This window comes from Talpa occidentalis, unplaced genomic scaffold, assembly GCF_014898055.3.
Source record: "Talpa occidentalis isolate TD23 unplaced genomic scaffold, MPIMG_talOcc4v2.1 talOcc4.16, whole genome shotgun sequence".
In the NCBI taxonomy this organism is placed as follows: domain Eukaryota; kingdom Metazoa; phylum Chordata; class Mammalia; order Eulipotyphla; family Talpidae; genus Talpa; species Talpa occidentalis.
Genome location: NW_023601653.1, coordinates 69,824,888 through 69,849,800, shown reverse-complemented (window position 1 = coordinate 69,849,800; position 24,913 = coordinate 69,824,888). Strand labels below are relative to the sequence as shown.

The window sequence follows — 24,913 nt, the reverse complement described above, 5'->3', positions numbered from 1 at the left end:
TTGCTTTTGCCCATTTCAGGTTCTCAGCATTCTCTGTAGAGAAGTGGCCCGAGGAACAAGGGAATTGTTATATTTTGGCTAAGCACCTTCTCTTTTCAGCTCTGTGAGTTTGTGCAGAAGGATGAGTTGAAACCAGCAGTGACCCAACTGCTGTGGGAGCGGGCGACTGAGAAGGTCCCCTGCTCTCCTCTGGAGCGCTGTTCCTCTGTCATGCTCCTTGGGATGATGGCGCGGTAAGGCGCAGGTCCACGTGGGCAGTGGGAGGGGAAAGGAAGCTTCCCTTTCCTTTGCTAACAAGTCATTGAATTCTGCATCTCCTAAAAAAATTTAGTGAAATTGCTGCCATCTTCCTGCCCCTAGCAGAAATTGTGGGATTCAATAGAACAAGGGTTCCAAGGGCCAACCTGTCTCAGATTAGTGTCTCTCTGTAATGCTGCCAGCCTCTTGAGTTCCAGCATTTCGTGCTGACATCTAGTCCCCTCACCCTCTGACATTGTCCCCCACATCACCCTATCCAGGACTACCTTAACTCTAAGGCTTCCTTCCCTAGAGGAAAACCAGAAATTGTGGGAAGCAACTTAGACACATTGGTGAGCATAGGGCTGAATGAGAAGTCTCCACAGGACTACAGGCTGGCCCAACAGGTGTGCCATGCCATCGCCAACATCTCTGACAGGAGAAAGGTAGGTGGAGTGGTTATGTCCCAACTGCGGAGAGTGGAGGCCCTCTTAATCCTGCCTCAGCACATACCCACATTTGCCTTTCCTGTTCGCCTCAGCCTTCTCTGGGCAAACGTCATCCTCCTTTCCGGCTGCCTCAGGAACACAGATTGTTTGAACGACTGCAGGAGATGGTCATAAAAGGTGAGTTATTGTGAAGGACCTTGGGCAGAATTGAGTCCTTTTTCTGTGGTGAACAACCTTTCCCTTCTCTACAGGCTTTGTCCATCCAGACCCCCTCTGGATCCCATTCAAAGAGGTGGCAGTGACCCTCATTTACCAACTGGCAGAGGGTCCTGAGATGATTTGTGCTCAGATACTGCAGGGCTGTGCGAAGCAGGTGCTGGAGAAGCTGGGGGAGAAGAGCACCAACCAGGAGGACCCAAGTACGTGCCCAAGAAGACTGATGGGTCCATTGGGTAGTCCAGCTTCTGCTACTTCCCTGCCAGGCCAGAAGCCACTGCCACCCCCAGTTCCTATAGTAAACCCTGACCCCCTCCTCCTGCACAATCTCATTTTTGTCACTCAAATTGAGCCAGTCACCATCCCAGCCCCCCATCCTAGTGAGTTTCTGCAGCACATGAGCATGGAGACAAGCACCCACCATGGGGTACAGTTGTGTGTGTCTTAATTGTTTTTCTCCCTGTCATCCCCATCCTCCCCCCGCCAACCCCGTTCAGAAGAGACCCCCAGGCTCCCCACTCTCCTGTTGATGAACCTGTTATCCCTGGCTGGGGATGTGGCTCTGCAGCAACTGGTACATTTGGAACAGGCAGTGAGTGGAGAGCTCTGCCGACGCCGAGTTCTCCGGGAAGAACAGGAGCATAAGATTAAAGACCCAAAGGAGAAGGTAAATGGCATGCCTGGACATTTCCCAGATTTGTTTCATGCCTATTCACACTTCCTTCTGGGGATCTCTGCTTCTTGACTATTCAGTGAGGTGGTAAACATCCTGCCCCCTTGCTGCTGATACTCTGGAAAAAATTAGTGAGAACATGGAACAGTCTGACCATCATCAGCTAGCAAGGACAGTTTTAGGTAAATAGAGAGCGTTGAGTTAAGAAAAGTCAGCATAGGGCCTCCCTGGTGGTGCAGCGGTTGAGCGCTGGGTTGCAAAGCTGCCTGCAGCCTCTGCAGCGCCGGTTCGATCCCCGGGCTGCTCCCCGGCCACCGGAGGAGGGTCCCGCATGGCGCGCAGACCTCTCCTGCCGCCCGCTGCTCCCCTCAGCAGTGTACTTCGGTCCTTCTGCCTGCTCTGCCCCCCGCTCTGGCTCTGGTGAATTCTCTCACCCTCCCGTGCTTCTGGCTGTACCCAGTGCTTGTATAAATAAATAAATAAATCTTTAAAAAAATAAAAAAAAACTTTAAAAAAAAAAAAAGTCAGCATAAAGTATAGTCTGTATGCTGAGGGGAGTGCTTGTCAGAACATGCAAGCACTGGCCACTCCTTTCCCATTAGCCTTGGTGCCTGGGACTGGCACCTGATGGGGAGGGGCCTTGAGTTCTCTCCACTAGAGTCAGCGATGTCCTGCAGACAAGACAGAGCCTTGCAGCAGTGGGATGAGGTCTGACCTCCTCTACCTTGGCATGATCTGTGTTTATACAGGAAATTAGATGTTTCTGTTTGGATGAGTTAAGAAGAAATGTAGGAATATGTTTTGACAACAATTTGTTTAAAAACAAATATAGGGGACCTTATTCTTGTTCAATTCAGGAGTCCTTCCTCAGACACAAATGACAATTTTATGAATGGTTTTACGGAGTGACCTTTCACATACAACGAAGTATAGACTGGCATTAAAACTAGCTTCTCTGACCACCCATGACCCCCTGCTTCTTTCCCATTAGAATACAAGCTCTGAGACCACCATGGAGGAGGAGATGGGCTTGGTGGGGGCTGCTGCAGATGACACAGAGGCAGAGCTAATCCGTGGCATCTGTGAGATGGAACTGTTAGACGGTAAGAAAAACCGCTGAGTGACCCCCCCCAGTTGAAGTAACCTGTCCCAAACCTAGAGTTGTTCTTCCAATAGGCAAACAAATACTGGCTGCCTTTGTTCCACTTGTGCTAAAAGTCTGCAACAACCCTGGCCTCTATAGCAACCCAGAGCTCTCTGCAGCGGCTTCACTTGCCCTTGGCAAATTCTGTATGATCAGGTAAGCCCTGGATTTGGTACTGCCTCTTGGGAAGGAATGGGTAGCAAGATTTCCCTGATGTTCCTCTCCTTGCCTCTAGTGCTACTTTCTGTGACTCCCAGCTGCGCCTTCTATTCACCATGCTAGAAAAGTCCTCACTCCCCATTGTTCGATCTAACCTCATGATTGCTACTGGGGATCTGGCCATCCGCTTCCCCAACCTGGTAGACCCCTGGACACCTCATCTCTATGCTCGGTAAGAGACACCCCACAGGCTCTAGCAGCTCCTGCTTGCTCTGGGAGGCTGTGACTTAGGTTGTGACTTAGGCTGCTAAGTCAGCAGGAGAAACAGTAGAGCTGTAGCCCCTGGTTTTCAGCATTGCCTGTCCATCTACTTGATACTTGACCTGTGCAGCCCAGGCTAGTGTGGCCCCACAGGCACTGACACCTCCGTCTAAAGCCTTGGCTACAAGCCTGAACTCGTATTCCCAATCCCAGCTTTGAACTCTAGACAGCTTTCTAACTGCTTCTGGAATGATACATTAAGAAGTAGATTTCTGCTAAGGTAAGGGCCTTACCTTTTAGTGTCAGTGTAGCCTGGCCTTGGTCCCAGTGACTTGAGGTTTTATTCCTAGCCTCCGAGACCCAGCTCAGCAAGTGCGGAAAACAGCAGGGCTGGTGATGACCCATCTGATCCTGAAGGACATGGTGAAGGTGAAGGGGCAAGTGAGCGAAATGGCGGTGCTACTCATTGACCCCGCCCCTCAGATTGCTGCTTTGGCCAAGAACTTCTTCAATGAGCTTTCCCACAAGGTGAGAGGCTAAAAGGCCATTTTAGGCTTGTTGCTGAGGGAACATATCGGTCACCTATCTCTTTAATATGACTCTCTCTTACAGGGCAATGCAATCTACAATCTCCTTCCAGATATCATCAGCCGCCTGTCAGACCCTGAGGGAGGGGTGGAGGAAGAGCCTTTCCACACCATCATGAAGTACAGTTCCCGGGCCTTGAGGCACAGTTATCATGTAGCGCAGTGTTAGGAGTCAGACAAACCTGTATTTGAATTCTCGTTCTGCTAATTTTTTGCTGTCTGGTCTCCAGCAGTAACTTATGGCCCACCTGTCCTATTTTTCCTCTATAAAGTGAGGCTGGTGTTACCCTTAGTTCTTAAGAAAATTCAAGAAGATAAAGTTACTAATGTGGTGGTAGGCACATGATAGTACTCGCTGAACAGCTGTTTTTGTTACAAATTTCTATTCAGCATGAAAATTCCTTGGGCATGGGATAGGCCCTTTTCTGAGGCAAGGGAAAGGGCAAGAGGAAGACTGAGGGTGGCATGGGCTGTACAGAGAAAACTTCTAAGGCAAGAGGGTGACAGAAGGTTGGTGCTTCCGGGAAGGTACAGGATTATTCTTAGAGGACAGTATGGAGTTGCCCCTGGGAGATGGCACAACTGCATCTTCCCCTGCAGGCAGCTCCTCTCCTACATCACCAAAGACAAGCAGACCGAGAGTCTGGTGGAAAAGCTGTGTCAGCGCTTCCGCACCGCCCGGTATGCTGCCCCCTTAGGTTCTGTGTGCTTGGAGGGGCCTGCTAGGGAAAGGGCCCCAGGGGTGTCCCAGGGGTATGGAAAACTGAAGAAGGATGATCCACTTCTTCCTGGATCTCTCAGCTCCTCACCAAGCCTTTCTCATCTGCAGGACCGAGCGGCAGTATCGGGACCTGGCCTACTGTGTGTCACAGCTGCCCCTCACAGAGCGAGGCCTCCGCAGGATGCTGGACAATTTTGACTGCTTTGGAGACAAACTGTCAGACGAGTCCATCTTCAGTGCCTTTTTGTCAGTTGTGGGCAAGCTGCGGCGTGGGGCCAAACCCGAGGGCAAGGTGAGCTGCACGGCAGCTGCCAGCAGGAGTGAGCGCCTGGCAGAACACAGACTTCACCGGTTCTGTGCGCCCCACCTTGCTGCCGTGCCCCAGCCTGAGGGCAGCCAAGTAACAAGAGGAGCCCAAGACTAAATCTTTCTGTCTCCATTTCCTATTTCTTTCTCCCCTTCTTAAAACAGATTTTATATTTTAGAGCAGTTTTAGGTTCAAAACAAAATTGGGTAGAAATCGAGAGAGTTCCCTCTTTTGCCCCATCCCCACACATGCACATCCTCCCCCACTGTAAACACACCCTTCCAGAGTGGCACACTTGTTTGTCACAATCAGTGAACCTAGCCTGACACATCATTGTCACCCAAAGGCCATAGTTTACATTAGGGTTCACTCTCGGTGTTGTGCATTCAGAGCTTTTAGACAAATAATGACCTGTGTCCACCATTGCAGTGTCAGTCAGAATAGTTTCACCACCCTGAAAATCTGTGCCCACACACACCTGCCTACCCCCTTTACCTCTGGCAACTATTAGTCTTCTCAATGTCTCTGGTTTTGCCTTTTCCAAAACGTCGTGTAGTTGGCATCACAAAGTCTGCACCTTGGGTGCGTTGCACTTGGTGCCCTGTGCATTTCAGTTTCACCGTTATTTTTCATGGCCTTGTTTCTTTTTAATCACAGAAATAACTGCACTTACAGGCCTGCTCTTAATCTTTTTTCCCTATAGGCTACAATAGATGAATTTGAACAGAAGCTTCGGGCCTGTCACACCCGAGGATTGGATGCAGTAGAGGAACTTGAGACTGCCCAAGGCGACAGCCAGCGGGCCCTGTCAGCCAAGAAGCCACCCGCTGGTATGTGAGGCAGCCTCACAGAATGGCAGGGAGACCCAACTGGGCACTGCTCTGGGATGGAGGTTACTTTTGTTTTGGACTCATGGCTCCCTGCCTGCCCTTTCTAGTGTCCAGGCAACAGCGTCTGGCTTCTGCAGCCTCAGACAGTGACTTCGTCACACCGGAGCCTCGGCGCACTACCCGTCGGCATCCAAACACCCAGCAGCCAGTTTCAAAAAAGAAACCCAGAGTGGTCTTCTCAAGCGATGAGTCCAGCGAGGAAGGTAGGGTGTGCCCTCCTGACTGTACAGGGAGCAGCTTGGCATGGGCGAAGCTGGTTTTGATGGGGTGCTCGCCACCTGCCGCTGTGGTCCTCTTCCTCGCTGTGCACTTTCTGCGGTGTGGTCCTGGGCTGTCCCATTTGTTCTCTGACATCTGTTTTTCACCATCTTTGTGACTCAGCTTTTTTTTATTCCTCCAATTCTTTGAATAGAGCTTTCAGCAGAGATGACAGAAGATGAGACACCCAAGAAAACCACCCCCATCCGCCGAGCATCTACTCGCAGATTCAAGTCCTAGGAGGTGGTCTTGCCTGTTCCCATCCCTGCTGTGCAGGGTACCTTGTGGGGTCTCCTTGACTTTATTCCCCTTGTGAAATTCCCCTGCCTCCTGGTTTTTTAATACATAAATAATCTTTGTAATGAAAGGCATTTCTCTTAAACTGGCCTAACGTAATGGAGTTGAGCTGCCTTTACCAAAACGTTTGCCAAGCCTTGATTTTTATTTAAATACTTTTAGACATTTTTCCTAAGCTTGTCTTTGGTTTATCTTTCACGTGAGCCCAGATTCAGGCAGCAGATGAATGGTTACCAGCACTCAGAGAAGATGAGGCAGGAATCGAGATCTGATAGTCGAGATCTGATAGGCTGCGCGCTCCCTTGGTGCCCATCTTCCTCTTCCCAGCCTCCCACATCTCCCTGCACCAGCCAGCATCACGCCCCTGGGGAGAAGAAATCAGCCTAGACTCGGCTCAGCACTGCTTAACTCCTCCAGGGGACATTTGGCAGCATCTAGACTTTTTTTATTGTCACAATGTAGGGGGGGGTGGGTTACCAGCATCCAGTGGGTCGAGGCCAGGGCTGTTGCTAAATACCTTACAATGCACAGGGAAGCCCCCACAACAAAGAATGATTTGGCCCAAAATGTCAATCAATAGTGCCAGGGTTGAGAAACCCTGCTCGAGATCGAGGGCGGGCTCTCTGTGTCCTACCTCAGCCCCACTCACACTCCTGATCCATCTGCAAAGACTGGTAACTGACCTGGCCAGGCTGGGGGAAGGCAGGCCACAAACCCCTCCAGCTCTTGACAGTGCCTACCAGGGAGTCATGTCTTACAAAGCTGGCAGGAAGTTGAGCCCCTAAGATGCAGGTGCTGGCAGTGTGCCACCCAAAGCCTGCCCACCTCCAACTCCCCAAGTTGTCTCTGCTGAGTCACCTGAACAGGAGGTGGTGAGCTGCTGTCATGACAACAGCAGGCTGCGTCAGTAGTGCTCCCTGGGCACTGAGCGCCCTCTTTGCAGGCAGAGGACAGTAGTAAAAGGTGACAAGCGTGAGGCAAAGGGGAAGTGGCACCTCAGACATACGTTTTGGATAGTGCAGGGGGCCCTTAATCAGAAAGGGTTACAGTCCTGATGGAGCCTAAGCAGGATGTAACAGCAACAGCTGAGTTTCCTCCACCTCCCCCACGGGTCTGCCCTGTGGGCTCCCCACCGCCCTCATCAGGCGCCCTCCCTCTTCTCTCCAGAGAAGCCTGCACTCCAGCCCGGCAGGTGGCTGACAGAATCCCAAATAGCCCTGGCTCTGGGGCCCAGAGGGAGGGCAGTCCTACAAAGGGAAGGGCCTGGAGCTGGAATGGAGGTGCGGGATACAGCAAGCTCCCTGCCTTTTAAGCAAAGGTTATCTATCACCAGGCAGGCTAAACTTAGCTACAGGCTTTTCAGCTGGAAAAGGGGGCTGGTGTCAGGTTGCGCTGGGCTGGGCCAGCAAAGAGGCCCCAGGCGCCCCCATTCCTGGCACCTGTTGATGGGGCAGGTCTTTCACCCTACCCACTTCTAAATCCTCCAAGGGTTGGAGAGCCAGGCGTCATCAGCCCACAAGCCTGGCACAGCCCACCTCCCGGCCCCTCTTGAAGGGGAATGAGTCCCTCTATCCCACGTGAGGAAGGCACAGGCCCTCTTCTAACATTTGCCCAAAACCTTCCAGTTTTCCCTTCTCTGGACTCCACCCAGCCCCAAACATCCTCTGGCCTTAGTGAAAGGGAGTCCCTGGCTCCAGGGCTGGTTGGCACGTCCCAGGTTGGGGAGGGACTTCCGCCCTCACGTCCAGCGCTGCCTCGGAGTGGAGGAGGTGAAAGGCGCATTGTCTCCCAGCCCGCGCGGCACACCTCCCTCGGGCTGGTCCCCGGGCTGGGGGAGAGCGGTGAGGCACACAGGGCTGCGGCGTCCGCCCCGGTTATCAGGCACTGCAGGACATCGTGATCACGGTGTGAAAACCACCTCCTGCGCCTCCTTTCCTACCGGCCCCCCGCAATCCAGCGTCCTGCCAGGCCCCTGGTCCAGAAAGATCCAGAGCCAGGGGACAGGGAGGAGGACCAGGGAGCTGGGGAGGGCCTGGAGGAGGCGGGTTGCCACCCCACCTCCGCCTTTGCTTCTCGCCGTTCCAGTGTTTACCAAAGATTCTGGAGAAGCGCCTCCGTCTTGGAAAGAGGAGGCGCGAGGCCACGATCAGTCGCGAGCCTCCCGGGGCTCCGGCCGCGATGTCCCGGTCTCATCCGAGCAGCAGCTTTAATGTCCCGGGCTCCCGGGGTGCTCGAGTTTCCACCGGGGCTGCCGGCCTCGAGTCCATAGTCTCCCGAACCAAGCCCGGTCCAGGCTTCGCCCACCACCTGCTGCTTTGGACCCATCTCAGCTCCTCTTTCCACCCTGAGCCCCCCGCCCCCTTCCCCAGCCCAGACGCGTGGTGCGTGCACTTTTGAAAAACGGGGCGGGGCCAAACCCCCCAAAAACGGGGCGCTGCTATTCGCAGGGCTACGGGCGCACGTAGCTCAGGCCTCCGCGCCCTTGGGCTGGGACTCGCGCGTCACCCCTTCCCCGCCCCGCCCCGCCGCCATAAATAGGCGCCGCAGCCTCCCCCGGGCGCTCTGCTCCTCCGGGTTCCCAGACGGCCGCCTCGTCGTGCAGTGCCAGGTAGCGAGCGCGCGGCGGGGACCCGCACCCGGCCGGGGGCCGCTCCCAGGGCGCCGGGCGCGCGGGGCCGGGCCGGGCCGGGCTGCGGGCGGGGGTCGCGGCGGGGGTCGGGCCCGAGGCCCGCAGGGGCGGGGGGGGGGCGGACGTGCCTGCGCGCGGGGTGGGAATGGAGGCCGGGGGGAGGGGCGGGCGGCGCCCCACGCCCGGCGCTGATGCCCGCCTCTCCCGCAGCGCGTCCGCGGACACCATGGTGAAGGTCGGCGTGAACGGGTGAGTCGGCCGGGCGGGCCGGGGGCGGCGGGGGCCCCGCGGGATGGAGCTGCGCGGCGCGCGCGCGGGGGAGGTGGGTGGGCGCTTGGGCCCCTCAAGGAGACCTCAAGGTCAGCGCACAAAAGGCCAGTGTCCCCCAGTTGCGCCTCCTGTAGCCCCGCCCCTGCGGGGACGGTCGCCCGGGAGCCTCCTCCGCAGCGGCCCCGATCAGCACCGGCCCCGGCGCTGGCCGCCGACCCATCCCCCTAATCCCTGGCTGGAGCTTCTTTATGTCCTTTCGCGCCCTGCGGGGTCACGTGCTGGGGAGGAGCCCCCTCCCCGCGGCCGGGACGGGCTGCGGGCTGCTCCCCGCGATGCGCAACCGGGTGCGGTGCCTTTTGCGGTGCCCGGGCCGCCATGTTGCAAATGGGAAGGAAATGAATGAAGCCCCGTTAGGAAACCTCCTCGGGCTCCTCGGGCTTCCTGGCCTGTGACTCATCCTCCCGCTTCCCTGGCGGGGTGGAGCCGCTTTTATCCGGGAAGCCAGGTGAGGCCGGGCTGCCCCGCTGCTTGCTCCGAGAAGAGAGCCGGACCTTGCAGCCCTGCCCCGTGGGCCGCCGCTTCCCGCGCGGTCCTCTGGTGACGCCCAGACCAGGGCTTGTGGGGGTCCTCGTGTCTTTTCTGCCGCCCCCCTCCGGGAGCGGTGTGGTGGCTGTGGCCGGGTGCCATCCTGAGGGAGCTGAGTCATGGGTAGTGAGCACATTTCCACCACAAAATGGCTCCTGTTGCGGCAGCCCCTTCTTCACCAGGCCCTCCTCAAAGCCCCTTCTGCCTTCCGCGCTTACGGCGGATCCAACCCTAAAGGCCAGGCTGTAAAGGTCACAGGGAGGATTGGGTGTCTGTGAGCCTTGGGAATCCTGCCCTTCTCCCCGTTCTGTCTCCTAGAAACCAGATCCCCCACTCTCCCCTCATCCGGGGTTAAATATAGCTGCCTGACCTTTCTGTGGTGGGGACCTGGCCTCTCCCTTCACTTCCTTCTCCCCCCCACACGCATCTGTTGCTACTACTCCTGAGTTTGGGGAAAGAGCTGGAAGACCAGGTAGCTTAGCAAACAGACTAAGGGTTTGAAAAGCTCATTTTCCCCGTCTCTTTCCCTTTGGTAGAGCCTCGGGGACAGGGTGGGCTGGCCTGTCCAGTGAGCTGCGACCTTTACTCTTGCCCTTTGAGCTTGATGATGCTGACTGCACAAGTCTTTGCTCCCCAGAGGGTGTAGCCTGAAGCTGGGCCAGACGGGAATGGGCGTTCCCAGGCACCCATAGTGAGGGTGGCAAATGCAGTGTGCCCGGCATGTGCCAGACAGGCAGCAGTGCCGCACTGCCTTGTCCTTGAAGGACCTCAGGTGATGTGGGGATTGGGCAGGTCTTTGAGCCCAGTCACCTCTTGGGCAGGTTAGGAGCTTTCATCTCTTGGCTGTGCTTTCAGAGCCAGGCAGGTCTGACGAGGCCCCTGGAGGAAGGGAAAGTTAGGCCTCGAGGCTTTGTGGTGGTTGGGAGTGTCACCTTCCCTCAGAAAGAGCCCCGGAGAATTCTCTCCTCCTGCTTCAGGCCTTCCAACCTCTCGTCTCCCGCAGATTTGGCCGCATTGGCCGCCTGGTCACCAGGGCTGCTTTCACCTCTGGCAAAGTGGACATTGTTGCCATCAATGACCCCTTCATTGATCTCAACTACATGGTGAGAGGCGCCCCTGCGGTTAGTGTGGGGGGCAGGGCTGGCTGAGGCGCAGCCCCTGATGCCCTCCTCTGCCCCTCCAGGTTTACATGTTCCAGTATGATTCCACCCATGGCAAGTTCAACGGCACTGTCAAGGCGGAGAACGGGAAGCTTGTCATCAACGGGAAGTCCATCTCCATCTTCCAGGAGTGAGTGAAAGAACCGAAAGCCATTTGCTTGGGGTGGGGGGGTGTACTAGGTTGGGGTAACCCCCTTGGGTACCCCACGTTCCTGAACTTGATGTGTCTCCTTTTGCAGGCGAGATCCCGCCAACATCAAGTGGGGTGATGCTGGTGCCGAATATGTTGTGGAGTCCACTGGCGTCTTCACTACCATGGAGAAGGCCGGGGCTCACCTGAAGGGTGGGGCCAAGAGGGTCATCATCTCCGCCCCTTCTGCCGATGCCCCCATGTTTGTGATGGGCGTGAACCACGAAAAGTATGACAACTCCCTCAAGATTGTGAGCAACGCCTCCTGCACCACCAACTGCTTGGCCCCCCTGGCCAAGGTCATCAACGACAACTTCGGCATCGTGGAGGGGCTCATGGTATGAGAGCGGGGCCTTCTCCCTGCCTGGAACTGGCCGGGGGCTGTGGGGGCTGGGGTGTTGTAGTTTCCCCAGGAGTGGCTCAGGTTACTCTACCACTCCATTGCAGCGGGGGAGGGGGGCAGGGAATGGGCACTGCAGGGCCTCACACCCTCCTCCCTGTTCCTAGACCACGGTCCACGCCATCACTGCCACCCAGAAGACCGTGGATGGGCCCTCTGGGAAGCTGTGGCGTGATGGCCGAGGGGCTGCCCAGAACATCATTCCCGCTTCTACCGGCGCCGCCAAGGCTGTGGGCAAGGTCATCCCTGAGCTGAATGGGTGAGGCTCTTGGCTGCTTCTCTGCCCTGGGGATCTGGGGAAGCAGGAGGAGCAGGTATTGACCCTGTTCCTGTGTCTACAGGAAGCTGACCGGCATGGCCTTCCGCGTCCCCACCCCCAACGTGTCAGTCGTGGATCTGACCTGCCGCCTGGAGAAAGCTGTACGCAAGGGCTGGGCGTGGGAGGGCTTGGGGGGGCCGGGGTCTGTGTGTCTGGTGAAACGACGGGAAGATTGGGGTTTGAATCCCTGTCTCCTTTTACTTTGTTAGGCCAAATATGACGACATCAAGAAAGTGGTGAAGCAGGCCTCACAGGGCCCCCTCAAGGGCATCCTGGGCTACACCGAGGACCAGGTACTGATAGGCCGGGGAGCTTGGCCTCTACCCCTCCCGCCGGGCAAGACTGGGTTCCCATACTTGGTTTTCTTTCCTTCCCCAGGTCGTGTCCTGCGATTTCAACAGTGACACCCATTCCTCTACCTTCGATGCTGGGGCTGGCATCGCCCTCAATGACCACTTTGTCAAGCTCATTTCCTGGTATGTGGCTGGGGTGGAGACAGGCTTGAGAAAGTGATGGCGGGTCTGGCGCCCCCTGGCGCCGGCCTGTAACTACTGCTCCCTTGCAGGTATGACAATGAATTTGGCTACAGCAACAGGGTGGTGGACCTCATGGTCCACATGGCCTCCAAGGAGTAAGAGCCCCCGGACCACCAGCCCCAGCGAGAGCACAGGAGGAAGAGCGGCGCCCTCAGCTGCTGGGGAGTCCTTCCCTCACTCATCCACACCGAGAATCTCCTGACCTGTCACAGTTCCATCCCAGACCCCCTGGAGAAGGGGAGGGGCTTAGGGAGCCCTGCCTTGTGTCATGTACCATCAATAAAGTACACTGTACCCAGCCAACTCTGTTTTCTTATTCCAGGGTCTGGGAGAAGGGGGAGGGAAGCTGGGCCGGAGCCAAAGGAAAGATCTGGTGAATACCAAGAGGCTGGCATACGTGTGCCAGGCAGTCTTGTCACAGGTGCACCTCTGCATGCTGTGGCACCCTTTCTTCCACCTGTCCTCACCTCTTTTCTTCCCAGGCCCCTGGGTGCTAAGGGGGCCTGCCCTAGGCCTAATAGCTTTTGGTTATTGGTAGCCTCCTGGGGGGGGTGATAGAGTAAGAAAACTTTGGAGTTGGGCTCCTGAGACCATGTGGCCTTGTCCTGCGCAGCCAAGCCTCAGTAGAGGGCATGGAGTGCAGCCAGACCGCCTGGTGCAAATTCCAGTTCTGCCCTCAGCTGGGAAGCTTCCAGAAATTTCTTTCCCTTCCTGTATCTTCATTCCACATGCAAAATAAGGATATGATGGTTTCCAGCATGTAAGGTCTTTGGAAAGACTACAATTAGGTCAGTTATATCAGCATTTAGAGCCACACCCAGTTCCTGTTCCTAGTAAGCACAATAAAGAAATCGGGAAGATAGTCGTGCCTACCTCAGTTCCGGGGAGTGCTCTGTGGGTGAGGCACTGGGCTGAGTGGGCAGGAGCGTGGCTCTGCATGGTGACCTGGCTCTGCCACTTGCTGTACTTTGGGCAAGTTACTTATTCTCTCTCCTGCCTCCCTTTGTACTTACACCTTGGATATGAGGAACCTCGTGAGACCTGAGTCAGGATTGTGTAGCCACCACCAGAAAGTGCTGGAAACAGTGATACATGTGTTCAATAAATACTCGCCAATTTCATTATTAAAGATTCCATTCATATGTCAGCTCGCACAGCCTCTCCCAAGCAGTTACACTGAGGTCTTCTCGGTCACGTCCCGATCTCTCAAAGCTTCTCCAAGTCCAGCATGTCTTCCTCGGCCTGTGGGTCTCAGGACGTGACAGGCACAGGAGGCCCATCTTCCACTGACACTTGAAGAAACCGAGACCCTGAGCTCACGCACACACACACCCATGTGCACACAAATAGCTTCGCTGCCTTCTGTCACTCAGCAAGGGCTGAGGGAGTCTTGGAGTCTCCCTCATGACCCTGCACCCGTCAGACCCAGAAGCCACCTAGAAGGGGCATTCGGGTCCCTCTAACGCCTGGCACTTCCACAGGGAAGGGTCATGACCCCATCTCTCTGCTGAGAGGACCAGCCGGCCCTGCAGTCCTCCACCTGCAGCCCAAAGAGCGCCCTCTCGACGCACCGCAGGTGCTCACAGTCCAGGCCTCCTCATACCAGTACCCGGGCCAGTTAGCACCAGTACAGAACCAAAGAGTGAGCCGGCTCTAGGCCCCAGGCGTGGAAGGAGACCGACAAGCACGTTCCTTACTCAGTGGAGGTGAGGGGTCGCGATCACTCTGCAGTGCTCCGCAGATGGGAAAGCAGCAGGCACCCAAGCACAAAGGCAAGAGAGCCCCAGCTGGGAGTCCCCCGGGAAGGGCACCCCAAGCCTCGCTGCAGAAGCCCAAGAACCCGAAGACCCAGGACCAAGGGAGGAAGCCCAAAGGAGGAGCACCCCAGTTCTTATGGTGTTGGGTGCAGTACGACAAATGATGTTCCCCTCGGTGAACCCCCAACCCTGTGCCTGGGTGCACTCCCAGCCGGGCGCCTGGAGCCGAGCTGGAGGCAGGTCCCTATCTCATGGAGCTGTCAGATGAGACATCGCGATCGGAGTCCTCAGTCTCGCTTGGCGGCGGCGGCGGCGGGTCGCTAGGCGGGACCGCAGTGAAAGCAGGAGACTTTCTAGAAGAAAACACCAGTTGTCACCTTGGGGGGCAGGAACCCCGAGGGGGAATTCCTCTCCCTTGGCCTTACTCTCTGGGAGGCAGCAGAGGAGAAAGAAACCTCTCCCGCTTCCCACCGTCCCAGGAGAGTGAGGGGGCCAGTCGCCATCCTCGTCCTGGGGCATCTGAGAGGCTGGGGGCTAGACTGCAGGTGATACACCCCCCACCCGGGGTGCTTCAGAGCTTGCCCGCCCAGCGCCACTGCTCCCTTGCTGCACGCAGCCACGGAGGGGGCCCCGGAGGCTGGTGGGCGGGACGCGCACCAGGGGAGGCCCTCACCGGTCTCCGGACTGCGTGATGAGCCGGCGGCAGGTCTCCATCTGCACATCCAAGCCCCGCTTCATGCTGCACATCTCCATGTACTCGTGCAGGTGCCGGTTCATGTCGTTCTTGGCAGTGGCCAGCTCCAGCTGTGGGGGGCAGGGTGGGGGCAGCAGTCAGGGGGAGGGCCCCTGCTTGATGGAACCCAGGAGCCGGCACCCTGCAGGAGCCCAGCAGCGTGGTGGAGCACTCAGACTTTAAAAAATCAACCTGCTCAAAGCGGAAGGCACCGGATACACTATCCCCAGCTTCCTGAGAATCTCTGCCTACAGGGATGCCCAGGTACCAGCTCCAGGCCTGCAGGCACCACCAGACTGGAGGGGGGCGGGGAGGCACACAGGGGCAGGCTGGAGAGATGGGCCTTCCCCAGGGCCCCTGTCCTCCTGGGTTCCCACCAGTGCTGAGCCCTGCTGGGCCCTGCGTGTGTCCCTCAGAAAAGGCGGAGCCCTGGGAGCGCTGGGCACAGGGCTACCCGCCTCTGCACGTGCTCACCAGCACTTGATGGGAAATTCATTCATTCATTAACAAGGCGCAGAGCACAGAAAAGCTCAACCTCATTGCTGAGTCTCCTTAGTTCTCCTTTGAACTTTCTCACCTCTGAGGCATTTTCAGGGGCAACACGCCACACAAAGCGTCCCACTTGTTAAAAGATGTGTTCCAAATTTTAAAATCCTATTTGTGAAAAACTGTGGGGCTCCGAGGCGAGGCAAGACAGGCTCCCCCCACCACCCCAGCCCCAGCACGACTCTGCCTGCGCATGTTGCGTGCAGCTGAGAGGCAGGGCAAAGGCGGTGAAAGATCTGGGCCAGAAACAATCGCTGCCTCTCTTTGTTTGGGTACAAAGGCCAGGGGGCCAAAGGGGAGGAAGAATAAAACTGCTTGGCAGTGATTTGCTGGACGGCCTGAGAGCAAAGAGAAAGCGGAGGAAACTACGCGTGAATAATCTGAATTGGACAGAGGATGGGAACGGGAAGAAGTAAATGGGTCACAGCCTGACAAAGGAGAGGGGGCAGGGCCGCGGCCCTGGGGAGGAGAGGGTGGCCGCCGAGGGCCCGAGGCCCTAGTGAGTGCAGCGTCAACGGCAGCCTTGGCCCAGAGCTGGGCTCCATCCGGGTCCTGCCGCGGCAGCAGCCAGAGGGGCAGCAGTGCCCACCGTGCTCTCACGGAAGCAAACAGGGGGCCACCAGCTCTTGTGCGATCAACTGCCACTCACACCCCAAGTCTTCACTTCGGGAGAGCCGGAGTGGGGGCGCTGGGTTCTGGAGCCTCTCACCCAGAGGGACAGGAAGGAGGAAATGAACCACGGAGATCCTCAAAATACAAGGCGGGGACTGCCACGGTTGTCTCTACTGACTTGCAAGTTGTCCAAATTCATTCATTTAAAGCAGGGAAGAGGTAAAGAGATGGCCCCCAAGCAGCCCAGCCTCTGTGACCCCCGGGGGGCAGGGCTGGGGACATGTGGAGAGAGGAAAGGATTGGAGACAAAGGGTTCCCTCCCACCCTCCACCCTGGCCTTGGTTATACCATCAATAACAGGACCTGGTCCTGAGAGATCAAAGGTCACAATGATAATGGACCTCAGGTGCCCCAGGAGGGTCACTGTACCCTAAGCCATGCATCAGCTCCCCGAACCCCCTTAGTGGCATTCCACTGCAGAGGAGGGGGGTGTGGGATTTTCCTTTCTTTTCACACCATGTTTTGAGCAATGGAAAAACTGAGCAGACAGGCAGCCTCAAACTCTGCCCCAAGGCCCTGACTTGGTTGAGGGGACAGTAAAGACATAAAACTTTAAATTCACCACCCACAAGAGATGGGAAGGGCAGGCAGGAGGCAGGGAGGCAGGTGGGTGTAAATGGAGAAAATGGGAGAGTGGAAACCAACCCCCTCCTTAGCGAGTAGCATGAATCTGGTTTTAGGACTTCATATAAATCTGCCTTTAAGACTTAGCAATCATTTCGGCCTCCCTGGCGGCGCAATGAGTTAAGACGCAGCACTATGAAGCGATTACCAGCCACTGCAGCACGAGTTCGATCCCTGGCCAGGGAGCTACCCACAAGGCGCAGCAGACCTCTCCTGACTCGCCAGCTGCTCCCTTCAGCAGTGTATTTCAGTCAGTCTGCCTGTTCTGCTCCCCACTCTGTCTCTGGTGAATCCTCTCACCCCCTGCACGTCTGACCTGTACCCCAGTTCCTGCATGCATAGATAAATCTTAAAAAAAAAAAAAAAAAAAAAAAAAAAGACTTAGCATTCACCTGCCAAAGTCAAAAACCAAAAGCAGGTTTCGCTGAAAGAGCAGAACCTTTGATGTATGTCAGGAGAATGATTATGTAGAAAAATCATTTCTCAACTTCCTTCTCAAAATACAGGCATGACTACTGTGGGGTTTGGGGGAGAGAAGAAAAAATGCAGGCGTGTGAGCACACAGTGCATATGTGTGCCCGTGGGCTTGAAGCAAGGGGATGTGACAAAGAAGCATCCCCCGCCTGGTCCCCACACAGTGCCTGAGAGGGGCCTCACGCCACAGGCAGTGGGGCTCACAGGGGCCACAGCCAAGCCTCCCTCACTGCTCCCCCCATCAGGGGTGCAACCCCTAAAAGCCTCGAGTTTAAATTAAAGCACCAGCTGCACTTGCCATCTCAAGAAGGTTCCTCAAGGCTAAGGAATAAGGGTACCCCCACTAGCTCAGAGGCTGAGCGGAAGCAGCAGCACAGCGCAAAGCCAGCGTCACCACCACCAGCAACTATACCAACTCCCACAACGCAGACACTGCCCTGAGCGCTAAATGTTCATTATTTCATGTGCACCTCAAAGCCACCCTATGGAGGAGGTATTACTAAAATCTCTATTTTACAAACAAGGCTTAGAGAGGGTAAGTAGCCTCCTAGGAGTTAGTAGCTGAGCTCAGATTTGACCCCAGCCCCAGAGAGTGAGGTGCAAGCCAGGAGAGGCCGTACAGCCCGGGGAGGCCTGACGTCTGGGTCCGAGAGGTTGGGGCCACCACACCTTGGCTTCAGCTCACGCCCTTACCTCTATCTGGTCGATGGTCTCCTGATATTCCTTCTCCCGGCTTTTGAACAGTGACTCAGTATCTTTAATCACCTTTTCCAAACTGTCTTCCTGCTGCTGGAATCGAAAGGAGCGGGGTGTGCATTCCACAGGGCCACAGGGGAGGGGTGGAGAGAGAGAGTGTTCGATTAAAGGAAGCTGGAGGAAGCCTGGAGAGGATAAAGGAAGAGGGAGCAGGGCGAGGATGAAGCGGGGAGAAGCAGGCCACAGAGGGAGACAGAGCAGGAGTGAGAGGAGGAGACAGGGCATTGAGCTGGGGAGCCAGACTGGGGGCCCAGGCCAGGAGGGGCAGTTACCTCTCCCTGGGCCTCTGCCGCTGCCATGGCATAGCCTGAGAAATCCTCCCACAGCAGCAGGGTCTCCTCAGTCTCCTCCCAAGTCAGGCTGTCACAGTCGTCCTCAAAATCATACTCCCTCCTGGAGACAGGGAACCCGCGTGTCAAGGCAGCTGGGGGCCTGCGTCCTGGCCAGGGCACTGTGGGGGCTCCGGCCTCGGGGCGGGGGCACTGAGGGTGGCCTGCGGGACTCACAGCTGGTTGAGCATGCGCTGCATCTCCTCGTTGATGCTGAGGGCTGTGCTCTCCTCCTCATCCCCATCGGGCTGGCGGGGCCCGTCACTCTCAGACAGGGAGGTGTCCTCCTCGACGGCAGCCTTGCGCTCCCGCTTCCGCCCCCCCATGGATGGGACCTTAAGGGGAGACAAGTGCAGAGACTACAGAGACGAGGCCGGGTGCATGAGGAGAAAGGGCGGGTGGGCACTGGCAGGGGCAGGGCGGGAGGGGAGAAGCGTGAACCAGCAAGGGGTGGGCGGGACAGAGAGAAGACACAGTTACGACGACAGGAACAGAACCCCAGGGCCGCCGAGAGGGGCAGACAGACACGAGGGGGACAGGGCTGCAGCCTGAGGAGGAAGAACAGAAGAGACAGAACCCAGAGCATGAGACAAGGGGAGAGAGGGCCGTTGGGCCCAGAGGATTTCTTGTTCTAAGAAAGTTTTTCTAATGAAATGACTGAACTGAAAAGAAAGTTGTAGGCCGCAAGGAGGAGGAAAACACAGTGTTTATGAAGAAGAATCCGAATCACCGCATCTGGAAAGCCAGCGGGAGGAGGGGCAGAGAAGAACATAGCCAAGAGAAAGGAAAAAAGGGGGTGAGGGGGAGCAAGGAAAATCGACAAGGGGAGAATCTGTGCTGAAAAGCCCAGCAGGTCAAAACCGACAGGTAGTTTAGAAACCGGGACTGGGACGTTAATAAGCTTGCGTGAGAGCAAAACTAACCAGCTTCTTCTGTGGAGAAAGCCAGACAAGGTGAAAGGAGAGAGGAGAGAGAGGGAAGGGAGAGACGGCGTTAGAGACGGCGTCCAACCTTCTCCACAGTGGCTGTTTCCTTGCCCCCCCCCCGGCCTAGTCCCCGAGAGCCCCCTTGCCCAGGCAGGGTCCCCCAGGCGAGGGTGGCCTGTGCTCCGGCAGCAGCGATGGACGCTCCTCGGCCGCCCCCACCCTCCCTGAGGAGCCGGGCACCAGGGAGGCGCGGGCCGGGGCCGGGGCCGGCCTCCTCCCGGGTCCAGGGCAGCCCAGCGCCCGTACCTGGAACATCTTGATCATGTCCTCGCAGTTGCGCTGCTGAGCCACATCGCAGAGCTTGGCGGTGATGTCGATGCGGCGGCAGATGTCCATGTCCACCTTCATGGCCTTCTCCTGGATCTTCGTGTCCAGCTCTGTCAGGTTCTGTGCAGGGAACACGGGACCGGTAAGGCGGCACCAGCACCCCAGACATGGACCACGAGGCCTGGTGGGGTCCCTGGGCCCTCCCAGCCACATGGCCCCATCGCCTCCTCCAAGCAGAAATGTCACTTATCTGGTGTCCTCACTGCACTCAGCACACGCCGGGCTGCTCCGGCCACTGGCTCCCTGGCTGGGAAGCCACGAAGGGTGTGCCCCCCACCCCGAACTTGTTTCCAAAGAGAGAGAGACTTGTGGGAGTTACAGGAGCGGGGCAAGGCCAACACTGCTCAGCACTAAACATCAGTTTGTGTGTCCTACACCTGCTATGAGCTCCACAGTCCTTCTGCAGAGAATAAGCCTCTACCGTCCCGCTGCAAGTGAGGACGTGGAGGCAGGGGGTCAGGCCACACTGCAGGGCGCTGCAGGCCCGGCTCTGGGCTCCTAGCTAGAGGCTCCACGCCTCTTAATAATGGCAGCCTCACTGGCCCATGGACATGCTGGGACTTTTGTTCCTTTTTTCTATCGAAAGAGGGGGTGGCGGGAGAAAAAAAGGGAAGCACATCAAAGTGGCAGGGAGGGGCAGTGGACAGGAAATCAAAGGGCAGGGCCAGAACCAAACAGGCCTAGCAGCCCGGTTTTAGGCAACCTGTGGTCAGCGCCTGGGGCAGAGTGAGGTGCACACACTCACGTTGCTCATGAGCCCCTTGAAGACCACCAGCTCCGCTTTCAACTGCTCCACCTTCATCGCCAGCTCCTCCTGGCAGGCATCAGCCTCTTGGGCTTCCTACAGCCAGGGAGAAAGCCCCAGCATCAGCAGTGCTGCCAAGCCGGGGAGGAGTCCAAGGCCAGGAGGGGTGCCAGGAAGCAGGGGCCTCACCTCCTGGAGCTCTGTCACACGCTCTTGCAGCTGCACTCTCACCGTGTACTCCTCTTCCCACCTGGAGACGCAGGGAGGAAGAAGGGCGCTGGCGACAGGGTCCTTTGGGCCACTGGGGTGTCCACTCCCCTCCACTCGGCTCAGGCCTCAGACCCCGCAGGGATCCAGCTAGGGGTGGTCAGAGCGGTGCACAGACCCCTCCGGCCTCCCACCTGCAGCTGTTGGTCGGCACCACCCTTCCTGGCCGGTGCCAAGCTCATCAGCTGCCTTCCCGACACCAGGACTAGATTCTACAACAGCTGCTTCTCAGGCCGGCTCCCCCCAATCCTGCCCCCACCAGACCACAGGCCCACCCGGCCCGGTCTCCCACCTTCAGTCCACAGATCCGGTCTCCCGCCTCCTGCCCGCACCAGCACTGAGCTCCTCTAGCCCGCTGCCCTGCCTCCTGGGGGACCATTTAACCCTGGAAAAGCAGCTGCAGGACACACACCGCAGCAACAGAGATGGTCACGAGCCTGGCAGGAAGCTCAGCGTCCACCCCCACAAAGCCCCAGACACTGCCCACCCAGAGCCCCCTGAAGAGGCGATGGGGCTGGCCCTGAGGCACTGAAGCCACAGAAAGCAGGGCCTGGGGTTACAAGTACCCCAACCCTGAGCAAAAGAGAAACTGAGGCACAGATGTGCCTTGTTCATCTGGCAGATGGGAACTAGAACTGACACCTGCTGGGGTCTTTTCCCTGGGGGACAGTGCATGGCCAGTTGGGGCACATTCCAGTACATCCTGAGGTGAGGTGAAGGGCGGGGGTGGGTCTAGGCCACTGCTGAGGACCCCAGGGCCCTACAAGGCTGGTGGGACTGGCAGAGCTTCTCAGACCCTAATCGTAGAACCTATCACGTCTTGTCACAGTCCGCAGAGAGGAGGGGACTGCGCCAAGAGAGAGGCCTCAATGTCAGAAAGGCGCTTAGGAGGTGGTAGAGGTTGGCAAGTCAATGACAAGCCCAGAGGGCACATCCTGGATCCAATCTTTTCTTGCCCTCCCTCCATCTCCCCCACCTGTCCTCTGCTCTCCACCCTGGGCCCGCCCCGTCTCCTCTCCTGCTCTCCCATGTTCCTCACCCACAGCCGCACTGCAGCATTCCTAATAATAACTCCTCTGCATCGCCGGGCCGCCCCTCCCGTTGGGCAGGGAGGAGGCAGGCAGCCTGGCCACCGCCCTACCGCCTCATCATGAAGCCCAGCTCCCTGCCTACCCCTCCCTGCCGGCCCCCCCAGATTCTTCTACCACATGAAGCCACAGGATGTGGTCCCCTCACGCCCCTGGAGACCCTGGGGGAAGAAAGCAAGACGGACAAGGTGCATCGGGAAGGGAGGGGAGCACTGTTTGACAGAGCACTTGTTCAGGTACAGAACTTCAGTGAGGAAGTTTTACAGGGTAAAAAAAAAAAAATCAGGACGTGAACTATCTAGAAGCTCACTAGAATTTTATTTGCTCTCCAGCCAGAACCTACTTTTCTACAAATAGGTTCATTCTGACCTCCATTCCAATCTGGTCTGACAAGGTTCCCTTAACATGGGAAGAACTGGAGTAATTTCCACATATTCTACATTTACTAAATAACTCTCTTCCAAACAAATGGTACCCTTGAGTGACTTGAGGAAGCATGGGCCACTCTTACATTAGGAGACCCGAAAAAGAGACCCCTCTCCTCAAGGCCACACAAGGTGGGAGAGCTGAAAATGGAACCCAGGAGGCCTCAGCTCCCTCCCCGTTTAGTGCTTAAGAGATGCCCGAGCTCTGCAGGCTACACACAGCAGCGAGTGTTGCTATAAAGAGAAAAGAACTAGGGCAGGGACCTGGGGTGGAGGAATGAGTAACCGCTGGTGACACGTCCCAAACACTCAGCTGCCGGCCCCTCCACAGCAGTGCTGCAGAGCCATGAGCTCATCCAGCCCCAAGGAATAACTCCTTGCTGCCCTGGACAGCTGGGCCAAGGACAAACACCCTTTCAGTTTTGTTTTTTTTTTAAAAAGGGTCCTGAGGACAGCAGTTGTCTCTGTGGTTATGGACGCATTCCAGAACTGCCCATGTTCTGCTGCTGACCGCGTGAGTTAACTCCTGCAGGGCCAGGCTGGGCTGGGCAGGCTCTGGCGGTACAGTTCTAGTATAACTAGACTCCCAGCCACTCCTGGACCACCACTAGAAAAGTCACCCTGAAGGCGGGATGCCACCCCAGAAAGCCTGCTGCCTGCAATCTGCTGCCTCTGGTGGGTTACAGATCCCTGAAGGTTGCCCCCAGGCCAGCAATAACTTCCCAGAGCATTCAGGCAATCCCCATGGGCTGCCAAAGACAGGCACCTGGGTGACTCGGCAACTGCAGTTCCCAGGTCTGTCCACGAGGGGTCAGAGGAGGCACGAAGAGGTTAAATCTGAAGGCTCCCCAAGCAAAGCCTTCTTCACACCTGTCACCTTCTTCCCAGGCCACCAAGACCTGGGGCATGGAGTCTATAGAGCAGGCTGTGCGTGCTCCTGCTGAACTGGCCTGGTCAGGGCCCTCTAAGGGGCCCACTTGGTACAGAGCATGGCATCCCTTCCTAGATCCTTGGAAGGTGGCAGCCCCCACCCTCTGCTGTTGCCTGATCCTCAAAGGGTGTGTCCATGCTGCCGGGTTCTTCCTGCTCCGGTCCTCAGGACCTTCACTGGCTCTGTTCACACTTCCTCCACTGCCGGCTCTGCTGGGTGGCATTCCCCTGGCTTCCAAGAGCCTGTGACAACTCCCAGTCCCTTCCCTTTCCCTAGGGAATGCCCTCTACTCTTTCTTGCGCCATTCTTTTTTACCTACCTCAAGCAGAGCCCTGAGGTCCCAGAGCCTTTGGTAAAGCACCACAGCGGGCACCCAGTTTCCACCAACCCTGGGCTGGGTGGGAGACACTTGGGCCACGGTGGTGCAGCCCCTCCTCGCGGTCCCTTCTCATTTCCTTTGGCCTTCCAAATTAAAGCTAGAGCTTTTCCCTCTACCTTTGGATCAAGCCATGGGGCTAACTGTCACAGAATTGCTGAGGGCTGAGCGTGGTGTCGATAAGCCGTACCCCAGACGTGACTTTCCAGACCTGAGCCCCTTTTAACACAGTCATGCCAACACCCGCCCCAGGATTTGGAAGGCGAGCCAGTGGAAAGCATGACTGCCTCACAGGGTGCTGCCCCAGGGCCCCTGTCAGGACTCCCACTTCTGCATTCTCTGGGGAGCGCAGTCTCCCCCTTCCCCCCTGCTCCCTCTTTCTTGGGCCGGCTGCTCTCCTCTCTTGGCGCACCTGTGTCCCTGCGCTGTGTGGGATGACACGCCCGGCACGCACCTCCCTCATCTTCTTCCCAGACCCTACCTCCGCTTGTACTCGTCCCGCTCCCGCTTCACTTTGGCCAGCACGTTGTAGAGGGCGCGGATCTCGGGGGTGATGGTGTCGATCTGGACGCCCACCCCGTCGGGGTGCACCCACGACAGGCCAGGCCCCTGCACCAGCGTGGGCTCCAGTCCCGGCCCCAGCCGGCGCGCGTGCGAGAAGGACCAGATGGTGCCCGGCATGAAGCGGGCCGACGAGGAGTAGGCGGTGGACGAGGCTGTGGAGGTGGCGGCCGACGAGAGGCCGGCGGCCGAGGGCGCCGGGGGGCCGGCGGGCGAGCGCGCGGGCGAGCCCAGCACCCGCGCCGACGGGGTGCAGACCGCGGCCGGCCGGGCGCCCAGGGGCAGCCCCAGGGGCCGGATGGGGCTGATGAAGCCGGTCTGCACGGCCTGGTCGCGGCGAGCCAGGCTCCGCCGGCCCTGCTTACCCTCCTCCAGCGCCTGCTGCAGCTGCTTCTCCAGCAGCCGGTTGCGGCGCTCCAGCTCGTGCACCTTGGCCAGGAAGCAGCGGAAGCGCAGGTTCAGCGTCTTGAGCACGTTGATGTTGGAGCCCAGGTCGTTGCGGAGCGCCATGGCGGCGGGGGGCGGCCGGCCCGGCCCGGGGGCGAGTAGGGAGGCGGGCCGGCCGGGGAGAGCGGCGCGGGGGGCACGTCCCCGCCCCCGGCAAAGTGGTCGCTTCCCAGAGGGTCGCCCAGCGGCCCGGCCAGGCCCTGCTGCTCCTGCTGCAGGAGGAAGAGGTTGGGGCCGAATAACGGATTCATGGCTGCGCCTTCTGCTGGGAGATGGAGCCCAGCGCAGGAGCGGGGATGGAGGGCGACGGCGCCCAGCCAATGGGGCGCCCGGGGACGCCGGGCAGCCAATCGCACGGCTCGGCAGGAGGGGCAGAGGTCAGGGGGGCGGCGGGGGGCGGCGCGGAGGCCAATGACGGGATGAATGGGAGGCTGGCACCGGGACCTTTCCGGGTCTGAGTCGGATCCTTCCTCTCAGCGCACCCCAGACGGGGCCTGGAATCCTGCCAAGACCCCTGGGGCCGAAAACCCAGGCCCTCCGTGGGTTCGGCCGGTGGGAAGCCCATCTTCCCTACACTCCTA

General features: G+C 57.8%; 3 protein-coding genes across 11 annotated transcripts in view; 2 read left to right on the top strand and 1 right to left on the bottom strand.

Annotated features, from left to right (window-relative positions):
• NCAPD2 (non-SMC condensin I complex subunit D2) overlaps window positions 1-6,463 on the top strand; it is a 31,539-nt gene extending 25,076 nt beyond the window's left edge. For all 9 annotated transcript variants that reach the window (XM_037514495.2, XM_037514490.2, XM_037514489.2 and 6 more), the window contains exons 18-32: window positions 100-233; window positions 551-683; window positions 779-863; window positions 938-1,105; window positions 1,400-1,569; window positions 2,567-2,678; window positions 2,752-2,875; window positions 2,955-3,110; window positions 3,490-3,667; window positions 3,752-3,846; window positions 4,327-4,407; window positions 4,556-4,739; window positions 5,458-5,584; window positions 5,692-5,847; window positions 6,057-6,463. In XM_037514495.2, coding sequence (XP_037370392.1) covers window positions 100-233; window positions 551-683; window positions 779-863; window positions 938-1,105; window positions 1,400-1,569; window positions 2,567-2,678; window positions 2,752-2,875; window positions 2,955-3,110; window positions 3,490-3,667; window positions 3,752-3,846; window positions 4,327-4,407; window positions 4,556-4,739; window positions 5,458-5,584; window positions 5,692-5,847; window positions 6,057-6,142 — 1,989 coding nt within the window. In that variant the 3' untranslated portion in view covers window positions 6,143-6,463. The remainder of the gene's footprint in view (window positions 1-99; window positions 234-550; window positions 684-778; window positions 864-937; window positions 1,106-1,399; window positions 1,570-2,566; window positions 2,679-2,751; window positions 2,876-2,954; window positions 3,111-3,489; window positions 3,668-3,751; window positions 3,847-4,326; window positions 4,408-4,555; window positions 4,740-5,457; window positions 5,585-5,691; window positions 5,848-6,056) is intronic.
• Window positions 6,464-8,746: 2,283 nt separating this feature from the next.
• GAPDH (glyceraldehyde-3-phosphate dehydrogenase) lies at window positions 8,747-12,611 on the top strand. The gene is made up of 10 exons (XM_037514485.2): window positions 8,747-8,807; window positions 9,039-9,077; window positions 10,687-10,786; window positions 10,867-10,973; window positions 11,083-11,371; window positions 11,541-11,692; window positions 11,775-11,853; window positions 11,962-12,045; window positions 12,131-12,228; window positions 12,318-12,611. Exons 2-10 carry the CDS (start codon window positions 9,055-9,057, stop codon window positions 12,385-12,387), a joined length of 1,002 nt encoding a protein of 333 aa, XP_037370382.1. The 5' UTR covers window positions 8,747-8,807; window positions 9,039-9,054; the 3' UTR covers window positions 12,388-12,611.
• On the bottom strand, window positions 11,893-24,629 carry IFFO1 (intermediate filament family orphan 1). The gene is given in 10 exon segments (XM_054696494.1): window positions 11,893-14,398; window positions 14,719-14,849; window positions 17,788-17,883; window positions 18,123-18,243; window positions 18,357-18,514; window positions 19,412-19,552; window positions 20,238-20,333; window positions 20,427-20,487; window positions 23,806-24,421; window positions 24,424-24,629. Coding segments are annotated over 10 exon segments (1,689 nt in total). The 5' UTR covers window positions 24,584-24,629; the 3' UTR covers window positions 11,893-14,289.
• Between the last annotated feature and the right edge of the window lie 284 nt (window positions 24,630-24,913).